General features: G+C 38.2%; 1 protein-coding gene across 5 annotated transcripts in view; it reads left to right on the top strand.

Annotated features, from left to right (window-relative positions):
- GPC6 (glypican 6) overlaps positions 1–27,529 on the top strand; it is a 1,015,317-nt gene that overhangs the window by 312,766 nt on the left and 675,022 nt on the right. For 3 of the 5 annotated variants that reach the window (XM_067536909.1, XM_067536913.1, XM_067536910.1), the window contains exon 2: positions 6,320–6,478. In XM_067536909.1, the coding sequence (XP_067393010.1) occupies positions 6,320–6,478 (159 nt within the window). Of the gene's footprint in view, positions 1–2,432; positions 2,510–2,558; positions 2,650–6,319; positions 6,479–27,529 lie in introns of those variants that run through there. The other 2 variants (XM_067536911.1, XM_067536912.1) reach the window with 2 other exon arrangements.

Genomic DNA, 27,529 nt, shown 5'->3' with positions numbered 1-27,529 from the left:
AGACTACTGTATATTTGAGTATTAAACCAAGTGTTTTGTAAATTGTTTTATTACATTCAAAGCACCATACAAGCAGGATGACCAAATTCATCTGTAAAATTTGCCAATTTGGAGCAAGTGAAGACTGGTGTGAGGTTATAGCTGTAATAAAACTGAAAGTGAATACCAGTAGCTGAATTTGTAGCAGGCAATTGGTTTGATTTATATAACATAGGCCACAAAAGGAGAGAGATGTAAGTCAGCAACTTTGGTTGGAAACACAATGGTTAGATGAGTTGTAGCAGGTCACTAGGAACTGCTGAATTAATACTTGTTTGAGTCCAGCATAGTGCTGGTGCAGCGTAATTATATTCAGTCAAGCTTATCTGTGGAGACACCATTTACAACAAGGAAAAACTATTCATTCATATCCAGTGCCACTTTAGACCATATAATCTTTGAGAATGTAAAACACATGGAATTTTCCAGTGCAAGAGATGGTAAATTACTTGTGAGCACAGTTGTAGCCTATAAAATACTTAAGGTTTGTAAATTCCCAGATCAGTAATTTAAACCCCCTTTTTAGAGTCCTGGGACAATCCAAAACCCAACTGAACTGGAAAATGAGCCTGCACCAGGAAATGAGGGAAGCACAATAAAAATAGTCTCCAGAGTTACTTCCAATCTGGCCAAGTTTGATAGCACTGATGGGGAAACCTTGCATAGAATCAGCAAAAACTCTCTTAAAGAATAATAAAAGCTTTACAAGAAAAGGCAAAAAAGCAGAGTTATGACATCTTCTGTTTTCCTTACAGTGAGTAAACTGGATGTTCTGCCAAAACTTAGTATTATTGACTATGGCAAACATGAAAGTTAGAGGAAAAAAAATAAAGATAAATGATTAAATAATTATAGACAGGACTGGTAGCACCAACTGTTACTAAGGTTTGCTGACACTTCTCGTTATAAGACCCTGTTTTCAATTGTTTTTATAATTTTGCCAGACTTGAACCATTTGGGTGTGCGGTATGTGTGGGTGTCAGGCTGATTTTGTCTGTCTGTTTTTTTTTTTTTTTTTAATTTCAGCCAAAACAGTTTATCCATTTCTGAGTATGAGATTAGGGGAAAATACATTGTTTTGGCTGTATTAAAAATTCTTGAGACCTGTTCTTTTAAATGGTTTAGCTCCTCATACTTTGGACCAGAGACTTGAATTTGGCAGGGAGTGCCATTTGTGTCACAGCTATGCCTTTTGAAAATGCTTGTGAAAAGTTGCCCAAATTTGGGTAAGTTATTAACCTTAGAAAAATTGCAGTTTGCACAGGCTCATTAGAGGATTGATTCCTAGAGCTTAACAGCTAAAATCTGCTAATATTTATTCCTCAGTGAACATGCTCTAGCCCCTATGTGTGACCAAACAGTATATGCACCATCTCAACAGAGTGATCGTGCTCCAGCCCAGCGCTATGTGGGCTGGAAAACTTTTCCCTGTAATAACTGCTCCCATCACCTCTAGAGTACAGCTGGGCACTGGAACAGAGAGCAGGGATTCTGTCTGTCCTTGCTCTCAGTGACCCCCTCCTACTGGAATTTGGCCAGCGTGTAGGAGGAAACTGGCTGATTCAAATTCAGAGGGATATAGCTGGATTAAGAAAGACAGAAAGGAGTAGGTTGGAAAAGGGATCTGGCCAGACTTGCACTTGAGAGGGGGAGAAACTGACTGTGAATTAGAGCGGGCAGCCTGGGAATGGTTGGACAAGGAGACTGGGAGCAGAGAGGGGAGGCATGGACTGATTGGGCAGGAAGGATGAGACAGATTGAGTAAAGTGTTGGGAGGCTGGGCACTGAGACTGGCAGTTTCTCATTAGCTGAGCACTGTCCATCCCATGCACTGAATGAGGCAGGGGTCCTATAGAAAATCTAGGACATAACCATGTAAGACTGTATCAAAATGCATACACACAAGAGGACCAAATTAAGATTGCACCTGCAGCCTTAATTCTGGCATTTCCTAACTCTTGAGTGCTTGATTTTGCCCCCTATATAATGTTCTTTTGATGTCATTTTTGTGTGTGCAATATGTAGTAATGTTGCAGCCTCTTAGCAAATAATGCAGCTTGATGTTGAGTTATCTATCCAAGAGCACAATGATTTCAGGGACTAAACACTAAATGTTTTAGTTACTTTTAATATTCTGAGTGGGGTTTTTTTCTTAACCAGTGTTATAGAATGAATGTTAGTATCAATAGTGTGACAAGGCCAGACCTGATGGCTACAGGAGAGTAGTGGACGGGATCTATATTAGCCCCAGGATTAACAAATCCCTGTTCCCTGGGTGATCCAGCTGGGGCTACTCAAGGGCAATTAGGCCAGCTGAGGCCAATCAAGGAGCTTGCCTCAGCAGTTAAAAGCCTCCCTGTCAGGCAGATAGGGGTAGCTGGAAGGGAGTTAGGAGGAGAAGCAAAGCAGAGGGGAGGAGAGCTGCTACAGGACTTGGAGCAACCACTGCCACATACCACAACCCCAAAAGGTACCAGAGACAAAAGGGGGTACCCATCTGGCCACGGCTAAGGATCCAAGGTACAGGCCTGAGGGAGAGCCCCTCCCCACCCAGTTCCAGGAAGCAGACTGCGAGCAGTGGGGCCAAGGACAGGCGACTCAGGGAAAGGAGTAAGTGACTGACTGGGCAGTTTGGAGACTACTCCACACAGGGTTCCTGGCTCAGGGCCCGGGGCAGAGGGTGGGAACGCCCCCTCCCCCCGCACTCCCACCCAGGCATGTCATAGCTGAAGAGGGCACAGTACCCACAAAAGGGCTGAACAAGCCGCCCTTGCCACAAAAGATAGTTGCCTTTGGGATTATAGAGGAAAACAGATTTTAGGGGGAAAAACACATGATCAAAGGATATTCTCAGATAAGGTGGAGCCTGCTTGAAAGTCAACCAAATTAGCCATCTTCCTTAGAGAAGAGTCAGATAAAAGACAGTTAGTGGGATGATTCTACTAATATTGTCAATTTTAAGAGCCAAGATGTGTATAAAAGGCTTAAAATAGACACCGAGTAAAATTTTCAACAGCATGTAGGTGATGTAGAAGCACACAGTCTATTGAAATCAGTGCCCAGGTGATTTAGGCACTTTTTGATAATGGGACTTTAAAACCTGTCATTTATGTGCTTTTAAAAAATTTACCTCAGGTGTCAGAAGTTAGGCTCCTGAGTCCATATTTAGGGATCCATTTAAGTGGCCTATTTTTCAAAATTTCTGAACATCCAGCAACTCTCTGACATCAGCACGGAGCTGCTGTGTGCTTAGCATTTTTGAAAATTGGGCCACTTAACTGGATGCCTAAGTATGGACTTATAAATCTAACAGGCAGTCAGTTTTGAACACCTTGGCCTGAGTATCTATTGCAAAGTTTTATATACCAGATTTAAGGATGCTCCTGTTAATTTGAAGTCAATAAGCTCTTTCAGTGATTTTAGTGAGCTTTGGATCAGGAGAATTTGAGGCAGACAGTATGGCCTTGGGAACTTAAAACTCTGTAATCTGACATACTTTCAATGTAAGACAATGAGAAAAAATTGTTCAGAAGCAGAATATGAAGAGTAGAGAGTATTATGTCTTTAGGTCTGCACTAAGATGCAAGAAGTATGTGGAAAAAGACAGATGAGATCAAGTGTTATCAATGCTCGTTATAATTAATGAGCATATTCAAGAAACTATATATGAGAATCTTCCCATAACTGGAATGTCCATATAGATGGAGACAATGTGGGGAGAGGAAATGGATGAGTAGTTTTAGATATCTCGAGTTTTTATGATACCAATGAGTTCTACACTGCAACCATTAAGAAAGTGGTGGTTGAAGTTATTGGGTAGGGATACAAGGAATGAAACAAATGAGAATACACAGTTTTTGTTAAGGGGAAAAAATAAAATTGCAAAAATAAGAAAGAAAGTTTTAAAAAAAGAGAGAGAGAAAAGAACAGAATGAGTTCCTGGAAGTCAAGAAGATGAGATGGGCTTTTAAAACAAATTGAGTGGTGGATGTAGAAATAAAGAGCAAATAGGCCTGCAAATAAATTGGATGAAGGAAATTAATTATGCTACAAAATAGCTGAAATACTGATCTTTTTAGGCCTTATTGTACTTTGATATTTTAAATAAAATGATGCCATAAAAATCTAGAACTGTGGCTATTCATTGTTAAATACTGAGCCCCAATTATTAGCTGTTGTTCAACAGAAACTACAACAAACAGGTCTGATATATTTGATAAGGCCAACAAAAACAGATGGGCTGGGGAGAAGAGAGGAACGGAGTAAATTCCAAAGTTCATGAGAACATGGAAGAAGAAGAGACAAAAAGAAGTAGTTGTGAGACAAAGCATAAACTATCCCCAAAGCTGGGAAGAGGGAAGTATATGTTTCTCTAGAGTTTTCAACTGCAAACCAGAAGGCCATTTAGGATTTTTGTGGGAGGATTTTCTGACATTTGGAAAGGGGATGTCTAGCAACGTTTTCTCTTCATTACATAATCACTTCAGATGAGCAAATCTGTTTGTAATGACAGAATATCAAAGGCATCTAATTTTCAGTCTTGTTTCTGTTTCTTACCACTAATAAGCAGTGAAATGATCACTAACACCCCTCCCTTTTTTGTTTTGTTTGTAGAGTGCCTAGCATAATAGGGTCCTGATTGGTGCATAGGGCTCCTTGGTACGACTTCAGTACAAAATAGGTTGTAAGAGTGATGATGGAAAAGACTCTTCTTCAAGATGTATCGTCTCTACATGTTTTGTAAAGTTTTCAGATTTCTAAAAGAAACCTCCTATGTGGAAACTCACAGAGGAACAAATTAAATTTTTGGGAGTTATTGAGAATGATTACGCTTCAGAACAAAAGGCTCTAAATTTTTTTAAAAATTGAATAAAATAAGGGCAGAATCATGTGCAACTCAATGTTTATTCTAAGCATGCATACTTACCTGAATTGTTTTGATTGTACAATAACTAAATTATAACTCCTCTGAGAGATACCCCGGGCCTGATTCTCACTCATGCAAAGGCCACTTTAAGGCTCTTTATACTGCCAAGGTAGTGTTAAGTAAATATAAATTAAACCCAGTTTAATTCCTCTTTACCCTCCAAAGTGGTGCAAGGTGGCTTTGGTGTAAATGAGAATCAAGTCCCCAATACGTATTTGATCCTTGAGCTTTGTCCATCATCTTATTTGCATCATATAAAGTTTTCGATTGAGAATTTAATCAGGATATAGTATATGGAAAGCTAAATGTTTTCATTGCTTTACAAGAAGAGGCCTATCATTTGTTTTATTTCTCAACAGGGAGCTGGAATTCCGTCCCTTCATATAGCCCAGGCTAACGATTTCTGATACCTGTAGTACAACATCAATTGGAAACTCACATTCATGAGCTAACAGACCATTTTAATTTCATGAGCTAAAGAATTGGCTTCCACTTGCAAATTGCACTGAAATAGGCAATATTGTCAGAATAACTGGCCCACTACACAAAGAGAAATCTATTGAATTAAATATGAGGCTTTCATTACCTTTTGCTTTGCATTTCCATATAACAGAAAAGCATTAATTAAATCTTTCATCATGTTCTTGCTATAAGTGGAACATTTGCTGTGTCTGACAAGAAATGTCATCCAAGAAAACGTGTGGCTTCCAAACATTGATATTAAAATACACTAACTCGAGCAGAAGGGAGAAAGTGGAAAGAGACTGTTGCTGCAGTCAAAAAGGCAGAAGAACACATCAGGGAAACTTCCTCTTCCTTTCCTTTTTTTCCCTATGCCAACCTTTTGCATCTAACAGAGTATGGCCAGGCTGCCAAAATATGTAATTCTCATATCCGAGGTTTGGTAGAGAGAAAGCTCTGAAAGCTTTATTACCAGCCTTGTAACCAGGTATTTCTCAGGACATTTCAAATGCAAGCAAAAAGCCAGCAACTGTCCTCAAGATTTATACAGAGGGATTCTTCAATTAAGAATCAGTTTAATCTTGAGAGAGTCTTCTTTGAACTGCAAAGCTTACCAAAATGACATTGCAAAGAAAAAAGTTCCAATTTGGCAAAGAATTCAAGATTGAGGTCAAATTGTATATCCAGATGCAAAAGTGTTCCCACATTGGGACTGGAGGATCAGGGATACAATCTAGCAAAGAGGTGACTGTTTGTTTGCATATTTGGTCAGTATATACACTCTAAATAAAAAGATTTAAAAAAAATTAAAAAACACAAAGTACATTAAGGTAATGAGAACTTGTTGCTTATTTTTAAGTGTCTTCAATATACTTTCTCTCACTGTTGCAGGGGAACATTTGAGAATTTGTCCTCAGGAGTATACATGCTGCACCACAGAAATGGAGGACAAGCTGAGCCAACAGAGCAAACTGGAGTTTGAAAACTTGGTGGAGGAAACAAGTCACTTTGTGCGCACCACCTTTGTGTCCAGGCACAAGAAGTTTGATGGTAGGTGGGGTATGATTTGCTTACTCTTGGGAGGTTGACAAAATGAACCTGCGTGATCCTTCAAGTTGACTTCCAGAATTGGACATGAGTGCATTATCCAGAATATATCCCAATTTTGTTTCCTTTACAATTTGATACCACAGTTGCAGTTATCACCTTGGCTAAGATAAGAGTTAATTTTACAGCTGGTGACCCTTTTCAGCTTTGTGACTATTGCCTTTAATTACAATAACATAAAGAATCAGGCAGTGGAGTGCCTGCAGTCTTGGCTAAATGTTATCTTTTAAAGAGAGGGAGAGAAATTAGAGTGGTATAAAATGCACAATTTTTCCAATCTAATTTCAAATGCAACTTTTAGGCTTGCAATTACATTCACTGTTGGAAGATGAACTGTGGACCTCCCATGATTTTTGTAGGGTAAAGCTTTTTTTATAGTCTGTAGCCTGGTTTATTCTTTCTTCTGTATGCCAGTGCTTTTCCTGTGAATTACAGTGTCCCTCTGAGGGTTTCCTGCTCTTGATCACCCAAGGCTTGTCCACATATTAGAGGGATTTCACTACAAACCACTCAGGAGGTACAGAAATCTTCTACTTCTACAAAAATGGACGGATTTGTGATTTGTCATTCTTTCTTTCCATTCAGTACTATATTTCCTTTCTCCAGTTTAGGAAGATCTGAAAAAAGGATCAGAGATTTGCTCTAACAATTCACACACAGTAGTTTTCTTTAGCATACAGGTAACAGTATGACTGTGTTGTGTGAATTATTATATAATCTTTTACTTTTCTAACCTGTTGAATGTAATTTGGCACTGTCCTTGTAAGAGTGCACCTTCAGGATTCTGTTTTGCTTTGGAAACATTTCAAAGCTTTGTATTTCTATTAAAAATAGTCTTGGAGCACATGCTGTATTCAAATTTGAGTTTGTAAACAGAAGTGAATATTTAAAACCATGAAGAGCAGCTGTAGGGATTTCTTCCATTTGTGGATGGAAACTAATATAGTCAATGGAATTTGGTGAGTTATGTATGTTACTGAAAATGCTTGCTGATTGTCTTTAGTTTGTCACAGATTTCAGTTGATTCCTTTTTGTACTCTTGACAATTTGATGCCTTTTTATACTGCTGCAATGAATAACTAGGGCTATGGTGGATTCTCCATCTCTTGAAGTCTTTAAATTAAGACTAGATATCTTTCTAAAAGAGATAACTGGATGAGGTCTTTTGGGCTCTTTTATTAATGTTCTTTCTTTTTCTTTCTTTTTTTTTTTTTTTTTTTTTTTAATGTGCTTTTCATGTGAAGTTCAAGTGCTGTCACTGAACATCTTCACTTTACTTTAATGAAGATTGAATGAGATTCTGGAATTGTCCTGAAGATGGTCTTTTATATGCAAGGAATGTTGAATCCTCCTAGGCACAACAGATATTCCCATGGAATAATTTACCTATCCAGTAGTATTCATCCTTCACTATAAGGCCACTTGTATTCTGTTTGGGCTTGGAAGCAGTTTAAAATGGTATAGCACTATTTATGCTGTAAAAACAAATATATTTTTGGGTAGTTAGACTGTAAGCTCTTTGAAGCTTGAACAGTCTCTCTTGTTCTGTGTTTGTAGAGTGCTTAGTGAAAAGGGGTCCTGGTCCATGACTAGGGCTCGTAGGGACTACCACAATACAAATAATAAAATATGTAATATAAATTGTGGGTGTTTAATGGAAGTTGCTATCTAGTACAAGTGATCATCAAGAGAAGCATGTATCAGCAACCAAAATGTGTGTGTTTTTTGCATATGTTGAAAATTTTTGTACCACTGAAACAAAACACATACAAAAAGTATACATATAATGGAAGATTTAAAAAGAAAACAAAAAACCTTCACAAATAACTTAAGCAATGAAGTCAAGGCTGATTGTAGCCTTGTTCTAAGAAAGGAGTGGAAGAATGTAAGGATAAGATGCAAAACCTCCAGTTTGTGCTACATTCCAGCTGGTTTTCAGTCTCAAAAATACCACTTCAACCATTTCACGTGGATTCTAGTTTTCATTATAGATAGGGCTAGTTTGTCCACCTATTATTAAGATTGTCTGACACTTTCTATTATTCTTTTAGTTTCTTATAATGCTGACATTCTTTAGCCAATTGGGCTGAAATTTTATATATTAGGTGTCTGCTTCAGACTTAATTATTCTCGGGAAAATTACAGCCCAATGGTTCAGCCATTTTGAAGAATGATACTATGTGCAAATATACTATATTTGCCCATTTAAAATATTCTGGTGACCTTTACTCTGAGTAATTCTAGTGCCCCCATTCTTTGGAACAGGGACTTGAAATTTAGAAGTGAGGCAGCTCTTTGTGTCCCTGTAAAAGTCTGCTCTAAATTGGCTAAGTTACAACCCTTTGAAAAATAGCTATGGTGCAGGGGGAGAAATGGTACTAGGAGAAAAAGAGACTGGCTAGGGAGGTAAGGAGACAACACTGAGATTGGATGAGAAACCCAGTGACAGGAAGATTAAGACTAGGAGCCAAGGAGGACCAGGAATGTACAAGTATGTGAGTGTGGTGGGTTGACTGGAGGTGAGGGTGGGAGAGAGAGATGGGGAACTGTGAATGGCCGGGCAATAAAACTGGGACTGTAATGAAGTTTAAGGAGTGAAGACTGGGGCTGGGTACACAAGGAGACTGGGACGAGGAGCAGGGGTGGAGAAGTATCAGGACAGGTACAAGTACAGTTTGGAGTAAAAAGACAGAAAGGGTGTGCTTAGGCAGTATGGGCAGAAGAATCTGCACACATCAGAGCATCCTTCCACCAGAGCTTGCAACAAAACCCAAGATTCCTGAGGGCTTGTCTGCATGGAGAGAGTGTATGACAAAGTGGGGTGTAAATCTATGGCACGCTAGCTGGCCACGTGAACTCTTACTTCCACAAAAAGTTCCGTAGTATACTACAGAACTCTTATCATGCAATAGCAAAGGTCCACATGCACTGCATGTGCACTGCAAGCTAGGTGATAAATCTGTGCTTCACTAGTTGGCCGATCAATAACTTTCTGTGTAGACAATAAGTCCTGAGTCTCACTATTCCTCTGCTGTTAGCAAATATCTGTGAAACTCACTGGTAAAGTGTCCCATCCTCCTCTTGCTGGTCACATATGGGATGACAACCTATTACTGCTATCAGTTACTCTTCACGCAAGCAGCAGAGGTCTGTGTGGTGGATCTAAAGGTTCCACATTGCTGATGACGAATGGGGGTGTCAATATGATGCCACTGGGTGGACTTTCTGATTTTTTTCAGTTACATTTTTCAAAACCTAGGAAATTACACACACAACCTTCCTCTGCACATTAAAAGAAACAGTATTATGGTTGCAAAGTCAAGTACTCAAAAGCTAGGAAATCACAGAATTAATGTTGCTTGTGCAGCCTTAACTTGGCCCACTTGTGCATATGCATTGTGTTACAATCTTTAATCACATGATCATAGACTATTTGTTCTACAGGACTCCTGATTTAGTTAGTGCACAAAATGGATGATCCTCACTTAACGAGCAACCTTCATACTGACATTTACTAACTTTTGAGTGCTGGAAATTACAAACTTAATGTTCTGTGTCACCCCAGGTCCACCTGAGAGATCATTAATTTTTTGGCCAGGTATGTGATCTAAGAGACCTCATGATAGCTAGAGATAGATATCTACTTCCCAAGTCTACCTGCCAGTGGCTCTGCTGGCTTGTCATATTACACTGTCATGTATGAAAGTGTCACCTTCCTACAGATGATTCAGTACGTCCTGTCCCCAAAATCTTGTCAAAGAAAGAATAAGCATAGTGATCATTTTAGGCAAACTGAATTGCAAAGAAATAGCAAAATATCTGTGTTAGAAATGGACTTGTTTAAACATTTGAAAGATGGGATGACAGAAAATTCACAGGAGACCAAGAGACTACAGGAGTCTCAGCAGGCATCATTTTTCTCTTTTAATTCAGGGTTTTGGACAGAACTGATCCAAAGAAGTAAGCATGTAGGAACCAGGTGCTTCAAATCACTAGTAAAGGACAAGCAATCAAGTGCTAATTCTTAGACCCCCCAATGCATACCAGAGCGGCTTAAATATATATTATGCTCCCAGTATATTGTAATATTATCATCTTATTATCACCATTTTCCTTCCTTGTATGGTGGCTTTGTGGAGCAGCTGTTTCAGACAAGCCAACTTCTTTTAAATATTGCTCTATCAGCAGCTGCAACCAGCCCTGCCACAGGGTTTTTTCCTGAACGTTAATGAGTGACATTTTCTTGTTAATCCTTTGAGTAACTATAGACAAATTACAGAGAGAATCTTATTTAAATTGAATTGATCTGATACTGATCAAAGAAATGCTGTCTCCTCATCCTGATGAAAATCATGGAAACGGTATTGTTATAATAAATGGTATTATAAAAGTGAAAGGATGTCTGAGAATATTTTGTCATCATCTTTAGTGGACATGATTAGCCTTGAGAAGAAGTGAGCCCCCCAGCTTCTTTCTAAAGCCAGGGAGACCCAAGTATCTATACACTTGATGACATTTATATTGTTTAGAGACCCTTCAGCTGGTGCTGCATATTTTATAGGGTAAGAAAGTGGGTTATAAAGATAGTCCTAAAAAACAATGTTAGTAAAAATAGCCATCGTGTTCCTTCATGTGCTGTTTATGCAAAATTTGTACGTGAGAGATATTTGTGCATCTCTTAGCATTTTAGATCAAACAGCAACTCTGTCCTGTCATGACTCTTTCTATTAAGAGGATTTTGTAACCTAATGAAACTGCATTGCCAGACACACACAGTTAAAAATAAATTTATCTTAAAAATAATATATAAAATCAGTTATATAATTAATAATCAAGTCTCTTTTCTGCTGCAAACTACCTGTGTGACCTTGGACAAGTCACTTAGTGTCTGTGTCTCACTTTCCCTTCTGTAAAATGGGGATTATAGCACTTCCCTACCTCATTAAATGGACAAATATTATTTTTAATGGGTATCTCTTAACCAGTGCATTATTGTTTTACTGCTGTCCTCGTTATGTTATACTTTTACTCATCTACAAAGAACTGGAAAATTAAAAGCAAACCTTGAATTAATATAGCAGGAAGCTGGAATTCTGGAATCCTAGAAAGCTAGGTCACACAGTAAATCAATACCCTCACATCTTTTCTCATTTCAGACAACTCTCAGTTTTAATATTTATTTTCTTAAATAATGGGCTCCTTCTCCTCTCATTATTTCAGTCCATTTGTCCCACTTTGCTGAACTTGTTTCTTGGAAACAGCATTTCCTCTGACTGGCAGCAGTATTCCCAGAAATATCATTTTTAGCACTACAATGGTTGGTTTAGGGATTTAAAAGACAATAAGCGCTTTTGTGCCCTGAGTATATGTTTAAAGGCAGTCTAACACTACACCCCTCTAGGTCCAGATAAATCAGGCTTGGCGCTTGTGATGAGATTTCCGGGTGCCTGGATTGTGAACTACTTTGTTACCCCTTGCCACAGCAAGGATTGTGCTTAATGGGGAGTCAGTTCCCTGACCCCACTGACCTGTTAGCCACCCAAACAATCTCCTAAGAGGGCTGCCAGCCCTTTCTTTGCCTTGAAGTTTAACAATAGATGCAGCTTAATATGAGCCCCTCTGAAAGCATTACTGGACACTCCCAGTAATTACCAGGTTTGCTATTCCCAACAGAACAGTATACACACAGCTTGACTTGTACAACTCAGAATCAGGTCCTTTATAACATTACAGTACTGAAATATATTTATAGTGAGACAATCATGAGTTTATTATCAAAGATTAAGATCTGAGAGATACTGAGTAAGAATGGAAAGAGAAATAAGATATATATATATATATAAAAAAACAGAAGTTGCAATTCTTGTTCTGCACTTATCAATAGTTTACCTTTAATAAAGTTGATTTTTCTCCCAAGGATTCAGTCTTTGGTAGAGCTGTTGGTTTTCAATCAGAATCAAGATCCAAGCTTCCATGAATAGTTCAGTTTTATAATTGTTGCCAGTGCTAAAAGCAGAGGTTGAGGGAGGAAATAATTTTCATGCTAAAAAGTACGATGTGGTTCCCTAAAAGCCCTCTAAAATCTTTTTAGAGATTTGTAGGATCTTTCATTAGTAAACTCACTGTGTTGAGGTCAGTTGCACCTTTCAATCATGGGTGTAGTTTGGGTGTGTTGTCCTTCCAAACAGCAAGCCTTGGGCAGGCGTGGAATTTGTGCCCCTCACACGGTCCCGTTGGCCTGACCGGAGCTGTCTCCCCAAATATAGAAGTTAAAGTACGCCTAGGCTTTCAATGTTCTAGTCTTTATGTAGTGAAATTTAATCCTGTGCAGAGGACCGGAGGTCCCCTTCAGTCTCACTTCAACCCTCAAAATAGGGCTTGAAGTGGGACCTAAGTAGTATGAAAGGCAGAGGACCCGCACAAGACCATCGGTGAATTTCATCCTATAACACAATGCCAAAAGTAAGTACACAGAAAGCTATGGCATTTCAACCATTTTTAAAGGAGAATTTTAAAAAGACCTTTTTAATGGTGTTGTCCAGTGGTTCCCAACCTTTTTCGAGTGTGCAGACCCCTTTTCAACCTCCAAACATTTCACGGACCACCACATGCTATTAGTTGTAAAATAAATTAGAGTAGTAGGTTTTTATAAACTATATGAAATTATTTTTTATTTGAAATTATACATTTCCTTGATGAAGATGTTTTTCTTTTCCGTGGACCCCCTGTAGTAGCCTCAGGGGTCCGCAGACCACGGGTTGGGAACTGCTGGTATAGTCCTCTCTTTTATATTTATGAGCAGGTGTAACTTTATGTAGTTATAAAACTATAATTGTAGTGAGCAGGGCTTCTGCATGTTTGAGCAGTAGATTAATGAAGCCTGTGGCAAGCACTGTTATGGGATTTCATGCATGAATATAAATGAACTTAACCATTTCTGAAAAGAAACACTAAAACAAAGTGAAATAGCTGGGGCTTAAAAATGTCAAACAAGAATTCAATGTATTTTGATTTGGCCTCAATCCATTTATTCAAGTGCATGGTATCTGAGGGAACTCATGCAAGGATTGAAAAGCGTAACTTTCCCCTATGAAATTTTAGGGGATCCAGTTCCGCAACCCTTTCTTAACTGGATTGTCCTTAGGTACTGAGTGCCATTGAAATCAATGGGATTATTCATATGTGTAGGAATTGTAAAACTTGGCTTAGTGTTTGCAGCCATGGTTAAAGGAGGAAGGCTATTTACCGTGTACAGTCTACCAGCAGGAAGAATCTTTTTATTGTTGATTATTACATTCGTGTTTGAGCCTACATTCCTTCTGGCACCTACAACTCCCTACTGAACTCAAAGGAGACTTCAGAGTGCAGGAAGAATGTGTAATCAGGCCCATCAAACATACAGCTTGAGGGAAGCAATGTTAATATCCCTAGCAATAAGCATTTTTCCCTGCTTTAAATAAAATGTCCAAAGTGCTTAGCTAGACTGATGTACAACTTTTTTGGTACCCCTTTTACAAACAGCTTAATTAGAAGATATGATGTCAGAAAGACATATGATACTGATCATCTCTGTGTCAGTACTTTTAGAATTATTTGGATTACAGTTTCCTTGGGCATGCTTAAAGCAACCTGACACTACTTTATATATAGCAAGATAAAACAAGGGTTTGTTAAAATTTATTCTATATTGGATTTTATACTACCTGGAGCATAGAGCAATGTTATATGAAAAAGAAAAATCAAGACGTAGTAAGGTGTTCTGACATGATAAATAATTAAGGAAATAATTCTGCACCTACAATAAAGAATTGTAGGTAAAGAATGAAGTACCCCTTAAACTCAAAGGATGCCTTTTTCATATGCTTCATATTGTAGATGAACATGAAACTCCTATTTTGATCATCTTATACAATTACTAGAAAAACTGAAGCAAGATTCTAATGGGTGTATTGGAAATGTAGTCCGAGAGAGAAAGACAAAGCAATATTTGTTTGGTAGGAAATAATAAAAGGAAGCATTGATTAATACAATCTTTTATTAGCTTAAAACATTGGAAAATCATTTAAAAGCAACAAAAATGGATGGGATAAAATGACCTCTAGCTGCAGTGATGTGAAAGGTATTGTTAGAGATAATTGTTGTGCAAATGAGGATATGTCATCACTGCTGTGGCAGCAGGGATCGATGCAGCGGCATTGATTGAGTGGGTCTGTGGAGAACCGTTCAGTCGATTGGAGAGCGCTCTCTGGTCGACTCCATTAATCCACCTATCCAAAAGGAGTCAGGCTGCGTTGACGAGAGGGCGTTTCCCATTGACGCAGCACCACGAAGACCCTGCGCTACGTAAACGTAAATACATTGATGGAACATACCCAAGCTACAATGTATAGCTTGGGTATTTCCTGTCAACCGCTGCCGCCAGGCAGATCAAGCCTGAGACATCTTTGTTTCCCCTCTTAGGCTTGTACCCATGGCATTGATGTCCTGTATATTTTTATTAAATTTTTCTCTCCTAAGATAAAACCTTACATTTCATTCCGACCTTAGAAATCCTTTATCAATATAATGAATATATCTAGGGCTCTTATGGGAGGTCTCCAGATTCTCCAAGACAGTGGCTATAGCAGTATATGAACCAATGTTACAAGGTGACACTTAGCGTGTTCGTTCATAGTAGCAGCCAATTTCAAATCAACTAAAATATGTCGTCCCATTAAATAAGAAAAATTGCTTTGAATGGAAAAAAGGTGAAAAAGTGACAATTTATTCCAGGAGCTTGGACAATTCTTAGCAATTTTTGGAGATGAAATACACTGAGCTATGTCTTATGTGGCCATCTTATTTTGCTGTATGATTTCAAAGTTAACCTCTTAGGGCCATGGAGCCTCACAGGTCACTGGCAAAATCAGACAGGAAGGAGAAAGAAACAAATAGGACACCTTACTCATGAAAGCAATCAATAATCCAGCAGCTGAATGCATTCAGTGTATCTTCTTAAAGGTATGTGCAGTTGTGGCACAAAAAGTGTCAAATGAAGGTAAATCAACACATTGATTTGATTGCTTTTGCCAAAAAACAGTTTTCAGGTTCTCATGAAGTAAGGGGCAAGCCCTGCATCTCATCAGGGCCTTAGTTCTTACTCTGCTAAGAGCTTTTTAATAGGCTATTCAAATGAAATTGCACACTATTACTTTTGCTAATAGACCACCTATGAACATCTGTGGCATGTTTTGCAATAACTTTTTTCAGCTTTTGTTTGCTAAACATGCCAGGGCCAATGGAGTATATACGGTGCTGAGGCATTCACCTGACATCTTTCTACTGTCTTGCCATAGAAGGCACATCAAGAAACCGATCTTGGTTTTATCTAGACACTGAGCTTCACAGCTTAAACAGTCCAACCTCTCTAGTTGAGCTAAAGAAATATTTACTCATTAGGTAACAAAGAAGGACTCCACCACCTCTGTTGCTTCACCATCTCTACAGTTCCCATTTTTTTCCTAATTGGAGGGAGTGATATCTTTCACAATTAAAATTGCCAGTAACTTCCAGCTGGCAACTTTACTACAAACCATACTCGTGGGTCATAAAATTCACAATCCACAGTTTGTATGGGTGGGAAAAGGGGAGAGAGAAAAAAGGGGGGGGGGTAATCAATTTTTGCATCCAGTAGGGTTCTTTCACTGAAGCCATGAGAAATAGTCCTTCAAAAGACCTTTTGGGATGGTATTTGCGGAATGATTCTGATCTTATTTACTGTTGGAGCAGTGCTCACAGTAGCACCAGATGCTCTTGCTGCCATGTGAATTAGGATGCTTCTCTAGTTGCTGTTCCTTACAAAATCATGTTGCTGAAATTAAAGATACAAATATCATTAGATACAGAGAATGCTTTATGGCTGTTTTTGGAGTCAACATGTATAGTTTTAAACTTTTGGCCCACATCACAAAATGTGTACATAAAAAGTCATGTAATAGGCTTTTCTGTTAACTATGGAAAATGTATGTGAGATAGGGGGTGAGGAAAGGATCTGGAGATGACAGATTCATCAGTGAGCATACAATATATCAATAAAAATGTTAAACGTCTAAAAAATATGCAGCAGTTTGTATTTTCCTTATCAGAATGACAGAACCAGTTTTCATATCTACTTATTACCATACTCTCTGCTTTTCTCCTTCAAACACTTCAAGAATTAGTTACAGCAGCGTTTGCCAAATTTAAGACTACTCGACTTAGTATGTTTTCTCTCTCTCCTTTTTTCTGACCATATCACCTTATCCTAGCTAAGAGCAAATGCTGCATTTGCATATATATTATTCACAGAAGTAGGAAAAAATGTAGGGGAGACCATTGTCTTTGTCTTAAAGGAATACAAATTAGAGATGGAATCAGCTAATTAAATCATCTTGTTCAAAACCTTATCAGTGTAGGATTACTCTTTAAAATGTACTCTTGAGTATTTTGTACAGCCCGGTTTTAGAAGATTCACACAATAGATGACTGTTTTTAATGAATATTCCATAGATTACGCCCTAAATTTGTCCTGCTTTTCAGTCTACATAATGTTGTTTTTCATTCACAAATTGGTTTTTTCATCTGAAGATCAGGTATTTTAAAAAGATTAATGAATTAAGCCTTTCAGCTCCCTGTGACCTGGGTAAATATTATATCCATTTTGTAGTTGGGGAAATGAAGTGATTTGCTTAGATTATGCAAGTTGGTAGCAGCAAGTCTGGAAAGAGAACCCAACTCTGCCGACTCGCAGTCTTTTGCTGCTTTCCTACATGCTTTTTTTTCAATCACTGAAATTATCTCCCTCCTTGAAGTTAATGCCCTTAAAATACTTAATTATATTTTCCTTTCCATTTATCCAAGCTCTATATGTCTACAATAATCTTTTCATGTTTCCTCATAATTCAATCCTTCAATCACTTTAATCGATTTTGTTTCTCTTTTCTATAGTCCTTCCAGTTGCTTACGTTTTGTTGGTGCTGCAATGTCCTAGACATGATGGTGTACACAATATTCTAGATGGGGTGTCAGCAATGTCCTAGAGAGAGGATCTGCCATCTCCTTGGTCGATGATGTGATGCATTTTCCTCTCCATAAACTAAATTGAATTTTGTTTTGCAGCAATATTGCACTGCAAGTTCACAGTAAATGTATTGTCCCAGAGTAATTTTTGTCATCGCTTCATCCTCTGCCCCCAAATAATACCTTCCTATTGAATATTTCAGTCTTGGCTTATTTACCTTACCTGTATTTGTCTGCATTTTTCTAGGTTGAATCTATCCCGTTTTCTGGCCACAGTAGGCCTCTGTCTTGTTTCTTTGTCCTCATTGGTGATTGCAACACCTCCTATTTTGGTATCATCTACATATATAATGAATGTGCTATTTATGCCTTCTTCCAGGTGATTGATAAATAAATAAATCCTTAAAACAAAAACAGAAACTCACCTATCATTTATTTGGCACAAGATCTTTGGAATATACTGCAAACACAATAATTAAATTACACAAATTCTACCATAACCTCCTCTATCATTAGTTGAGTCCCTATTGCATTAGTAGCTTGAGCTTCAGCAAACTTAAACTCCCCAACCTCACCCTCAGCAAACCAGCTACTTTAATCTTAAAGTCCCTGTTACTTCATACTAGAAATGATTGTATGGACGAGAGTTGGGTTAGAGCAACACTGATGCTAACACCACACTGAAGATTCACCCTTGATCAACAATAGTCCTCTCATATTTCCTTTCTTCTGTTCTTCTTCCTTTCTTCAAGACATGCTATTCCCAGCTAAAACATACCACTGAACTCCAATATTTAGATATTGGAGAAATTTTGGGGCAGGGCATTCCCACTTTGTAGCAGACTCCTATGCACACTTGTGTCAAATGGTCCTAAAATATTTAAGTTTTGTTGTCATTAAAGTTGACTATTCCATTGTATACACAACTTGATTGTTCAAATTATTCATCAGTGCATTGACCGCTCCTTTCTCTGTATTAAATATATGATATCTGGTTAATTGTCATGTTTTTGGCTGGTATATTTATATAACATTTTGGTAAATACCTTTCCTTGATTCCTTGGAATCTTTTTCCAAAATCAACAACACTGAAGCAGGGTAGGGTGGTAGTTGGGTTGGGTTTTTTTGTTTTTCTATTTTTACTAGTAAATCTGTTAAGGGAATTATCCCTCAGTGACTGTGACATTACCCAGGGTACAATCTGGACTGATGGACAGCTGTGTCCCCTTTAATCCTCTGACCTAGGGTGCCTTTTACACTGCTTCACTGTGAAAGCAACCACTCCCGGTTTGCTCAGACACAGTTTACAGCTTATAAATCATGCCAAGTTATACAGTCAGCCACCCATGAATTACACTGCAGGGCAACACCAGCAAGCTCTCAGATCCAGACTTCCCCCAAAAATGTGCATCTTGTACTACCCAGATCTCCTCTTCTGGACAATACAAGCTCATAGAAAGTCCATCATTTTATTAATAGAAAATGACATGCACAAATCCTGTCATCCCAAATGGATTTCCTCAAATACTTCTGTCCCTGGTTTAGATTAAACAATAAAACACGTTTATTAATGGAAAGAAAGATTTTAAGTGATTACAAGTAATGAGGCATAAAAGTCAGAATTGGTTATAAAAAAAGAAAAGGTAAAACACAATTAATATCTAACTTAACAAGCTAAATGAATTCAAAGCAAAGGACACTCTCACCACATTCTTCAGCAGTCTTACTGGCTGGATTCCTTTTGGCCAAGACCCTTCCCCCAGTTAAGTGTTACTTTTCTTGTTCTCCAGATGTTGTTGGTGCCCTGGGCAGAAAGAAAGAAAAAGGAGTCTTATTGAGGTGTCTGTTCCCCTTTCTTATAGTTCGTTTTTTTTTTTTTTTTTTTTTTTCCCCCTTTGAAAATCATCTCCAGCTGAGGTTCAGGAGACAGAAAGTTTGTGGAGATGGAAAGCTCCAGCAGTTTTTGTCAAAATATACATTTCTCACTCATACCTTTTTTCCTGCCAAAGAATGGCCACGTGACCAGGATAGTCTATTTGATCTTGATGACACCTGGTTGAGGTGTTGGTTTGCCTTATTTTATTGAGGAACTGTGGGGGGCAATTTTTGCGAACTTGGAACATGTTTCAGTAATATTATACAGTAGAATCTTAACTTTACACACAATATTCCCACACACATTTTACCAGAGCAATAATGGTCAGCAAATTATGAATTTTCAAATGAAACCTCACAAGGCATACTTTGTACAAAATGTATCATAGTCTTGTAAAAGGGGGTGAACATAAGAGTACTGATTGTCACAGTGACTTGACTATATAATTGTGAATTCAAACAACAGTACATTTGCAACATTCCATGACAATTAGGCAAGACATCTTAGTTATGTGCATTCTGTGTAAGGACTTCACATATAGTTCCTTTATGGAAGATTTTTGTTGCAGTTTCCAAAAACTTTTTTATTTTCCACACTCGATTGGAAACTAATTATCCCCAGGTAGTATTTATTGATGAACAGCTGTAAGCTCAGTGCAAAATATTTCTTACCCACAAAGGCAGTAAGGCACTGACTCTTATGTTTAAACTGGAGACAGATTGTTAGGCACAGATTGTTAGGCAATCTCCCTCTCCCTCTAAGGTATGAGTAAAGCTTGCTCTTGAAAATCATGCACATGCCAGAACACAAAGCATACAAAGTATGCACTTAGTTCAGTGTATATTCATTTTGTGGCAGCTGCTGCTCTTCAGTATCTCTTCTCACCTTTCCTTCTGTGCCTTATTGTCTTTCAAGAAAATAACTAGTATCTCAGAATGGGTGGTAGCTGTTAAGATGTTTTAAGGAGAACCAGAGTATTTTAGAATATTTTGCAGTGTTTAAAAATTTAACTCTGTATGTGCACATCTGGAGTGTGTGTGTGTGTGTGTGTGTGTGTGTGTGTGTGTGTGTGTGTGTGTGTGTGTGTGTGTGTGAAAAAGAGAGAGAGAGATTTGGAATAGAACTATGGTATGACATGATGGCAAAATTTATATTCCAGACATTTTGTCTGCTCAGGACTGAAAGAGAGAGAACACAGGAGCTGAGTAATGTTGTAAATCTGATCTATTTGCACCACAGAAATCTTAGTTTGCAATAGACAGGAAAAAGGTATGTGAACCAGCAGATACATAAATGAGTGTGTGTGTGTGTGTGTGTGTGTGTGTGTGTGTGTGTGTGTGTGAATAAAATGTGTATATTATTTCTGCACCTGCAACTAGATGATGAGTAGTAGATAGGATTTTTTTTTTTTTAAATACAAATACACAAGTGTCCATTCAGTTAGTTGATAGAATGTGATACATGTAATTAGCTTGATGGATGGGCATGGCACCTGCTTTTACAGCATTTAGCTCTGAGCTATCTAACACCTTAAGGTCCAGTTCTTGGTGAACTGAAGAGAATCAGCATGTCATCTCAGAGTTTTCCTCTTGAAATATTTGTGCCGAGAATACCAAAATAAATGCTCTTACATCCCTTATATAGCTATTACTTGAAGATAGCTTATTACTGGAATCATTTATTTATGCTTTGCCCTTTACCGTTCAGTGTGTAATCTGTTTGTTTTATAACTGGGAGATAAAGCTGTGGGCCTATCAATGCTAGATGTGCTTGTCACTAGTTTTAAAACAACATATTTCAGGTGGAAAAAATCAAACTTGAATATTTCTCCTAGTTTAAAAAAACTGTGAAAACTCTCATTAGCCATAAACACTGATTGAAAGGCATTCTTGTTAAAATCAGTAACATCTGTGTATGATGTATGTATATATGCTGTGTGAACTATGTATTATGCATGTGTGTATGTGTGTGTATGAATTATCCATTATGAACATAAATGTATTTTATTAATTACTGCGACTTTTTACAATAAGGAAGGTTTTTAATCAGACGGCCACAAAGTAAATGTATAGAATTTCAAAACAGTCTGAAGCTGAAAAGACTAGGGGTGATTATTACCTAGTAGTTTGAGTTGGTGGCTTCAGGTTTCGGTTTTGGAAATAAAACAAGTCCTGAGTAAAGGAATATGAAGTGATCTCTGTAATTAGGTCTCTATTTTCTTTCATTTTTTTTCTTCCTTGGCTGGTGAGTTTGTGCACCAGTTATAATATGCAAGAGATATTGCCCACTACCCATTCCCTCTGGATGAGGGCCTGAAAAAGTGAATGAGTGCTACATGGTATTATGAAGAGGAACAGACTCAAGCTTTATCGACTTAACAGGGAAAGTGAATTCTGGCTCCAAGAGCTTTGTTCTTGATAGTGCCTTGCCTCCAATATCCAGATGTTCAAATTCAGGGACTGCTAGAAGAATGGGTCTAGATGCTGTGATCGTACATAGGGATGGTGGCAATATATTAGGTTGTCAGAACCCAAACCATAAAGGGAATTTTAATAGCAGAATATGTATTTTGGATTGGGCCAGAAGCAAATGGAATGCCAATATTAAAATAAGATTAGGGTTGTGTGTATTGGAAGTATGTGTCAGGGCTGGAATTCACTCAAACCAAGCAGTTGTATTTCTGTTCATTTAGAGCTCTGACTCCAGACCCTATTCCACTCAGAAGAACTGTGTGCCATCCTATGCTGCAATCCTTTGTGGTGCTTTTATCAGTTCACTTTTCTCTTTTTACACTACTCTCAAGATTAGATTTATTTCCATTCTTGAACCCAGTTTATCCAGTGAGGTTTCCTCCCTGCCTTTTGATAGGCAATGCTCCCAGGGGACTAGTTCATATCTAAGCTGCCCTCGGGTCTTTGATCTTGGCTCCTTCTTATCTATAGGCTGAGATGCATTCTGCAACTGTTTATTACTTACATCTCTTACCACTGATCCACCTTTCAGTAGTACAGTGGACAAGGGTAGCCACTCTCCTGATTGACCCCAGGCCACCTCTATTGATTTTTTTCCCCTGGGCTCTTGGACCTTGTGGTGGAGTGCAGACGTGCCATCTCCATCTGCACTCAACCTTCTCCTCCAGCGTCTGGGCCTTTCCTCAACCAGATGAGCAAAACAGATTCACAAAGATTTTTGGCTAAGTAATCCTTGTGCCTCAACCAACTCAAACCTTGGTTCTAGCTTACTTGTCCCATCGGTGAGTGTTTTCCTTGTGATATGATTTGTTTTGATTTGGCCTGTTTCAACAGGTACTTGAAATTCCTCTATGAGTTCAGGTTTCATCTATCTCAGCTTTCTGGAGTCTGATTGCATTTGGGTTTTTCCATCTTTTTCAAAGCTCTTTATTTACAGAGACCAATTTATAGATAGATTACTTGTCAGGAGGACCTGCCTGCTGTGCTCTATAGTCTCTGAATACATGCATCAAAAGTTTCCCTGAATTAAAATAGCATTTTTAGATTGCAACAGTATGTACCTCACTGCTAGATTTATAAACTCTGATTTCACCTAGCAGAAACAGTTGATTAAATGTTTTTTGCTATACATTTCGTTTACATTATGTACATTTCATTTGACTTGCAGACCTCCATTATGTTGAGCAGACCATAAGTGTGCTACATTAAGTACTCCAATCTGAGGAATAACATTACATTGCTAGCTGGTTACAAAATGCTTCTGCTGTGCCTTTAATGTACTAAAACACCACCAATGGGATTTTAATGGCTCTTTATCACAGCTGGGCTGTGGTAATAAAAAGAGTATGGTAATAAATGCATCAAGATTGCAAATACACACGTTCTCCTTGTATGTGACTGAGAACAGTGATGAATCCAAATATGTGGAAAATATAATTAGAATATTTTGATTTACAGTGAGGCAGTAGATACACTAACACTATTTCCAATCTCACTGCAAGTAAACTTGGCTCACTTCAGATTTTAATGCTCCAGAAAATCCATATTAGGAACATTTTATAGACACAATAATACAGCTTGCAAATTTATGGTTTCCAGATACTCATCAAACCTCCGGTGTCTCTTTCAAGATGAGCTCTCCCTGTCATGTGTGATAATGAAGTCATCTGCTTTAGAGATATAAGATTATCAGGAAGCAGACATCCTCTATTTTCAGATTAATTGAAACTATTATTGAAAGGTGGAAGTGGAGACCTGCAATACGTCTTTATCAATAACTGCTATGACTGTCTTTCTGGCCCCTTTGTAATTAGAGAAGCTGTAACCACTATTCAAGCATCACCTTTATTCAGACTAATTTGATATCCAGAGATTTTTCAGTGCCAAATTTTATGAGCCTCAGATATGTGCGGTTCGGTGTGACACAGGATACCAAGGGTGGGGGGTGCTCAGCATACACAGATAAAGTAATATAATAATGGTAAAAAGAAATTGTTCAAATCTGTGTGCCACTATACAGTTGTTAGCACATATGACGTCAGTGCTCCGGGATCTTCACTGGCAGCCCATTGGCCTCCTGGCAGAGTCTAAGTTGTAGTTCTGACTTATAAAGCCCAAACGGCCGTGGCCTGAGCTACCTGAGGAATGGTCTGTGTCCCTGTACCATACTGCCCCAGCTGCAGTCAACAGGAATGCTTCAGTTGGATCCCCTTCATTATAAAATTCTGGAACTTGCTCTCTCACTTGGTCCTTTACAAGTTTAAAAATGGTCAGCTGTTTGAGGAGGATATGTCTATATGCAGTGTACGTGTGTGTGCTGTATATGTAATCTATGATTTATAGACACGTGCACAATTTATCACTATAGAATGATGGTCAGCTGTGTCTATGCGTTTTTTCTATCTACAGTGACAGTACGTGTATATGCAATTTCTCTGTCTAAAGTGATAAAGTGTATATGTGTATAATTAGTTGTGTATATTAAAAAAAAAAAAAGCTACAAAAAGTGAAATAACACTTTATGTTAGCAAAGACAGTACCAGGTTTCTAATCCTTCATAAATGTGTTGTACATTAACTTTTGCTCTGTTGCTGGCCTACCAGTGGATCAGTTAACAAGCACAATACTAAACATAGCTTTTTTATGCATTTCTGCAATTGTCATTATAAAGTCTTTCAATCTGTTGGCATTTAATATGGTTTGAAGCAAGTTTAATGCCATTTTTGCTTGCAAGTTGCAGAATTTGTCATATTCTCTGTAGTTTAAAATCTCATTTAATGCTCATATAAGTAGTGTTAAATAAGGTGGCAAATGTTTGGCTCTCCTCATATTGCATTTTACAGAACAGACTGGTCAGAGGAGTTTCTTGCAGACAAAATGACACATTTTCTGTTTTCATTAATTTCACATGAGCAGCGCAGCGGTCACATACAGAATCAGTTATAAAGGTCTTACATCTACTTTCAAGAGCACTGCTGTTATCACAAATTTACTTATGCAAACTGTAAATTACACAGCTGCCTTTCCTCTCAATTTCTAGGAAATAGTTCTGTTCTTTTCACTCCATTCCTACTCAGCCCCCACTGCTCACCCTCCCCTCTGACATAATTCAGTGCTGCTGGGTTGGATGTCACTCAGTCTGCCTCTAGCCTCCCGCACTATTCTGGACCAGTGGACCTTTTTTCTTGGCCAGATGGCACCAATACTTTTCCAGAGCTTCTGGGCAGTAGGATTTCCTCAGCTTGTTATATACATACACCTCCCCCTGATATCTCTTTTTCCCTTATTGTCATGCACACTAACTGGTTATTTCCAGCATAGTATGATTTCTTTCAAGTATGATTCCAGTTTAAGCCAAGGTAATATTTATGAAAGCTGTGTCCTTGTTTTGATATTTGACCTTGCCTTCAGCTTAATGTGGTGCCACAGAGCAGCATGTGGTGTCTAGGATAAAGTTTAAAAATCAATCTGCTTAATGTTATCCTTATGTAGCTTTCCTCCTATTCTGTCTAGGATGGCTTCCTGGCGAGTTGTAAGGAAGTATTGGATTGTTGAAATGGTAGGATGACACTGCAGAAACTGTGCTCCAGAGCAAGCTTTGACTATTTTGAGCAAGCTCAATGGTGCTGAAATTCACACTGTAAAGGCAAAGTGATAATTGGATATTTATAATGAAGACATCTTCTACTTGAGTTAATAGAACTGCTGTGCCTTTAGCTCTTCTGGTTTAGTTGCAGTTGTTGAATGACTAACATCTCAGTTTGAATCCCATTTTCTCCTCCATCTCTGCATATCTGTCTACTGTGGTAATATTATTAGGGGTTATTCTTTTCAATAGAAATTGGGTATTTCTATGCAGCACACACAAGCTGAATCTGTCACGTAATTTCTGCAAATGGGACTTGTTAATGTTTCCATTTTTCTCTTGAAAAGCAGATTGAAAGCTTCTTTACACTGTTCTCCAAAGATACTGTTATGAGTGGCTATTTTGTTTTCAGAGAAAAATGAATTGTTGTGCTTTTCCTGCCTTCAGACGAAAGTTATTCCCCAGCTCAACATATTTTCTGTGAGAAAGAACTTGGATTTTTCTAACAAACTTAAAATACCAAGTATTTATCTAGAGAGACAAGATGAGTGAGATAATATCTTGTATTGGACCAACTTCCACTGGTGAGGGAGACCAGCTTTCAAGCCACACAGAGCTCTTCTTCAGGTCTGGGAAAGGTGCTCCCAGTGTCACTGCAAAATGCAAGGTGGAACAGATTGTTTATTATAAGTAATTATCAGTTAGTAGTGTTAAACAATTTGTTCCACCTTGCATTCTGCTGGGAATACCTTTCCCAGACCTGAAGAAGAGGCCTCTTGTCTTGAAAGCTGGTCTCTCACCAATAAAAGTTAGTCCAATAAAAGATATTATGTCACCCACCTTCTCTGTCTAATATGCTGGGACTGATTATGGCTACAACTACACTGCATACAAATATTTATGTAATCAGACTTTCTACTGAGCACATTACAATGATGTCCCAGTGCGGTCAATCACAAGCTATCTTGTACGTCCTGTTATATTACAGCTGTGTGATTGATTGATATTCCTGCAAGAAGAAAGATATGCTGATGAAGAATGACTTTGTAATTTCATCAGGAAGCAAAGTTTCTTTGGTAGAAGAAAGCTAATATTTTACATAGAATGTATCCACAATGTTTAGCCACAATTATACCTTTATTAATACGGCATTCAGGGGTCTCCAAATTACACAGGTCTCCCGAGTTGGTGAGACAATTTATTTTTCTCAGAACACATCCTTCTCTTGTGTTCCTAATACAGAAATTGAGTAAGACAAGGGTATGTAATTCTAACCCAAAGTTCCTTCATTTGTGTCACTGTAGGCTGAAGAAACAGCTATAAATAAATTGGTGGCCGATAACTTGCTGACACTTAAATCAAACTTCTTGTTACAAGAATTTAGAAATGGGATCAGAGTATGTTCTGGGTATGGTGTCTAATTCCCCATTAGAGAGACAAAGTGGGGGAGGTAATATCTTTTATTGGACCAGTTTCTGTTGGTGAGAGAGAGAGCTTACACAGAGCTCTTCTTCAAGTCTGAAGAATCCATTGTGTTTTCTGTCATGGAACATTGCTGATTGTTCCTCCAAGTTTATCAAGATGGGTTAAATTGCTTTGTGTTATAAAACTTTATCCCATGCAGGCAAGATGGTTCTTATTTTGATCTTCTAGGCTATCCGTGTTTCTTCAAATCTTGATTAGGGCAAGAAGAAGATGGACTGGCAGCCTGATGAAGCTGGTTTCCTTACAGACAAAGGGGGTGGGAGGGAGTAAGACATCCTTTGTTGAGTGAATTACAGCCTGAGGAACTCCTGATGGATCTAAAACTAGAAGTATGTTTACTCTGGGGAGTTAGCTAACCTGCATTAGTTCACACAAGTTAAGATATCAGCAAAAAAACAGTAACTCGGATTAGCAGCTCAAACTACCCTGAGGCTTCCCTACTGACTTTAACTGAAGATGCTAACCCAAGTTAAAAGCTGAGTTGCTGCAAATTCACTGCTGTTTTATCCAAAATTAACTAATGTGGCTTAGCTAACCTG

The sequence above is a fragment of the Emydura macquarii genome, unplaced genomic scaffold, assembly GCF_026122565.2.
Source record: "Emydura macquarii macquarii isolate MOO-44397 ecotype Brisbane River unplaced genomic scaffold, CSIRO-AGI_Emac_v2 contig_3671, whole genome shotgun sequence".
NCBI classification, from domain to species: domain Eukaryota; kingdom Metazoa; phylum Chordata; order Testudines; family Chelidae; genus Emydura; species Emydura macquarii.
This window is presented reverse-complemented; position numbering and strand designations above follow the sequence as displayed.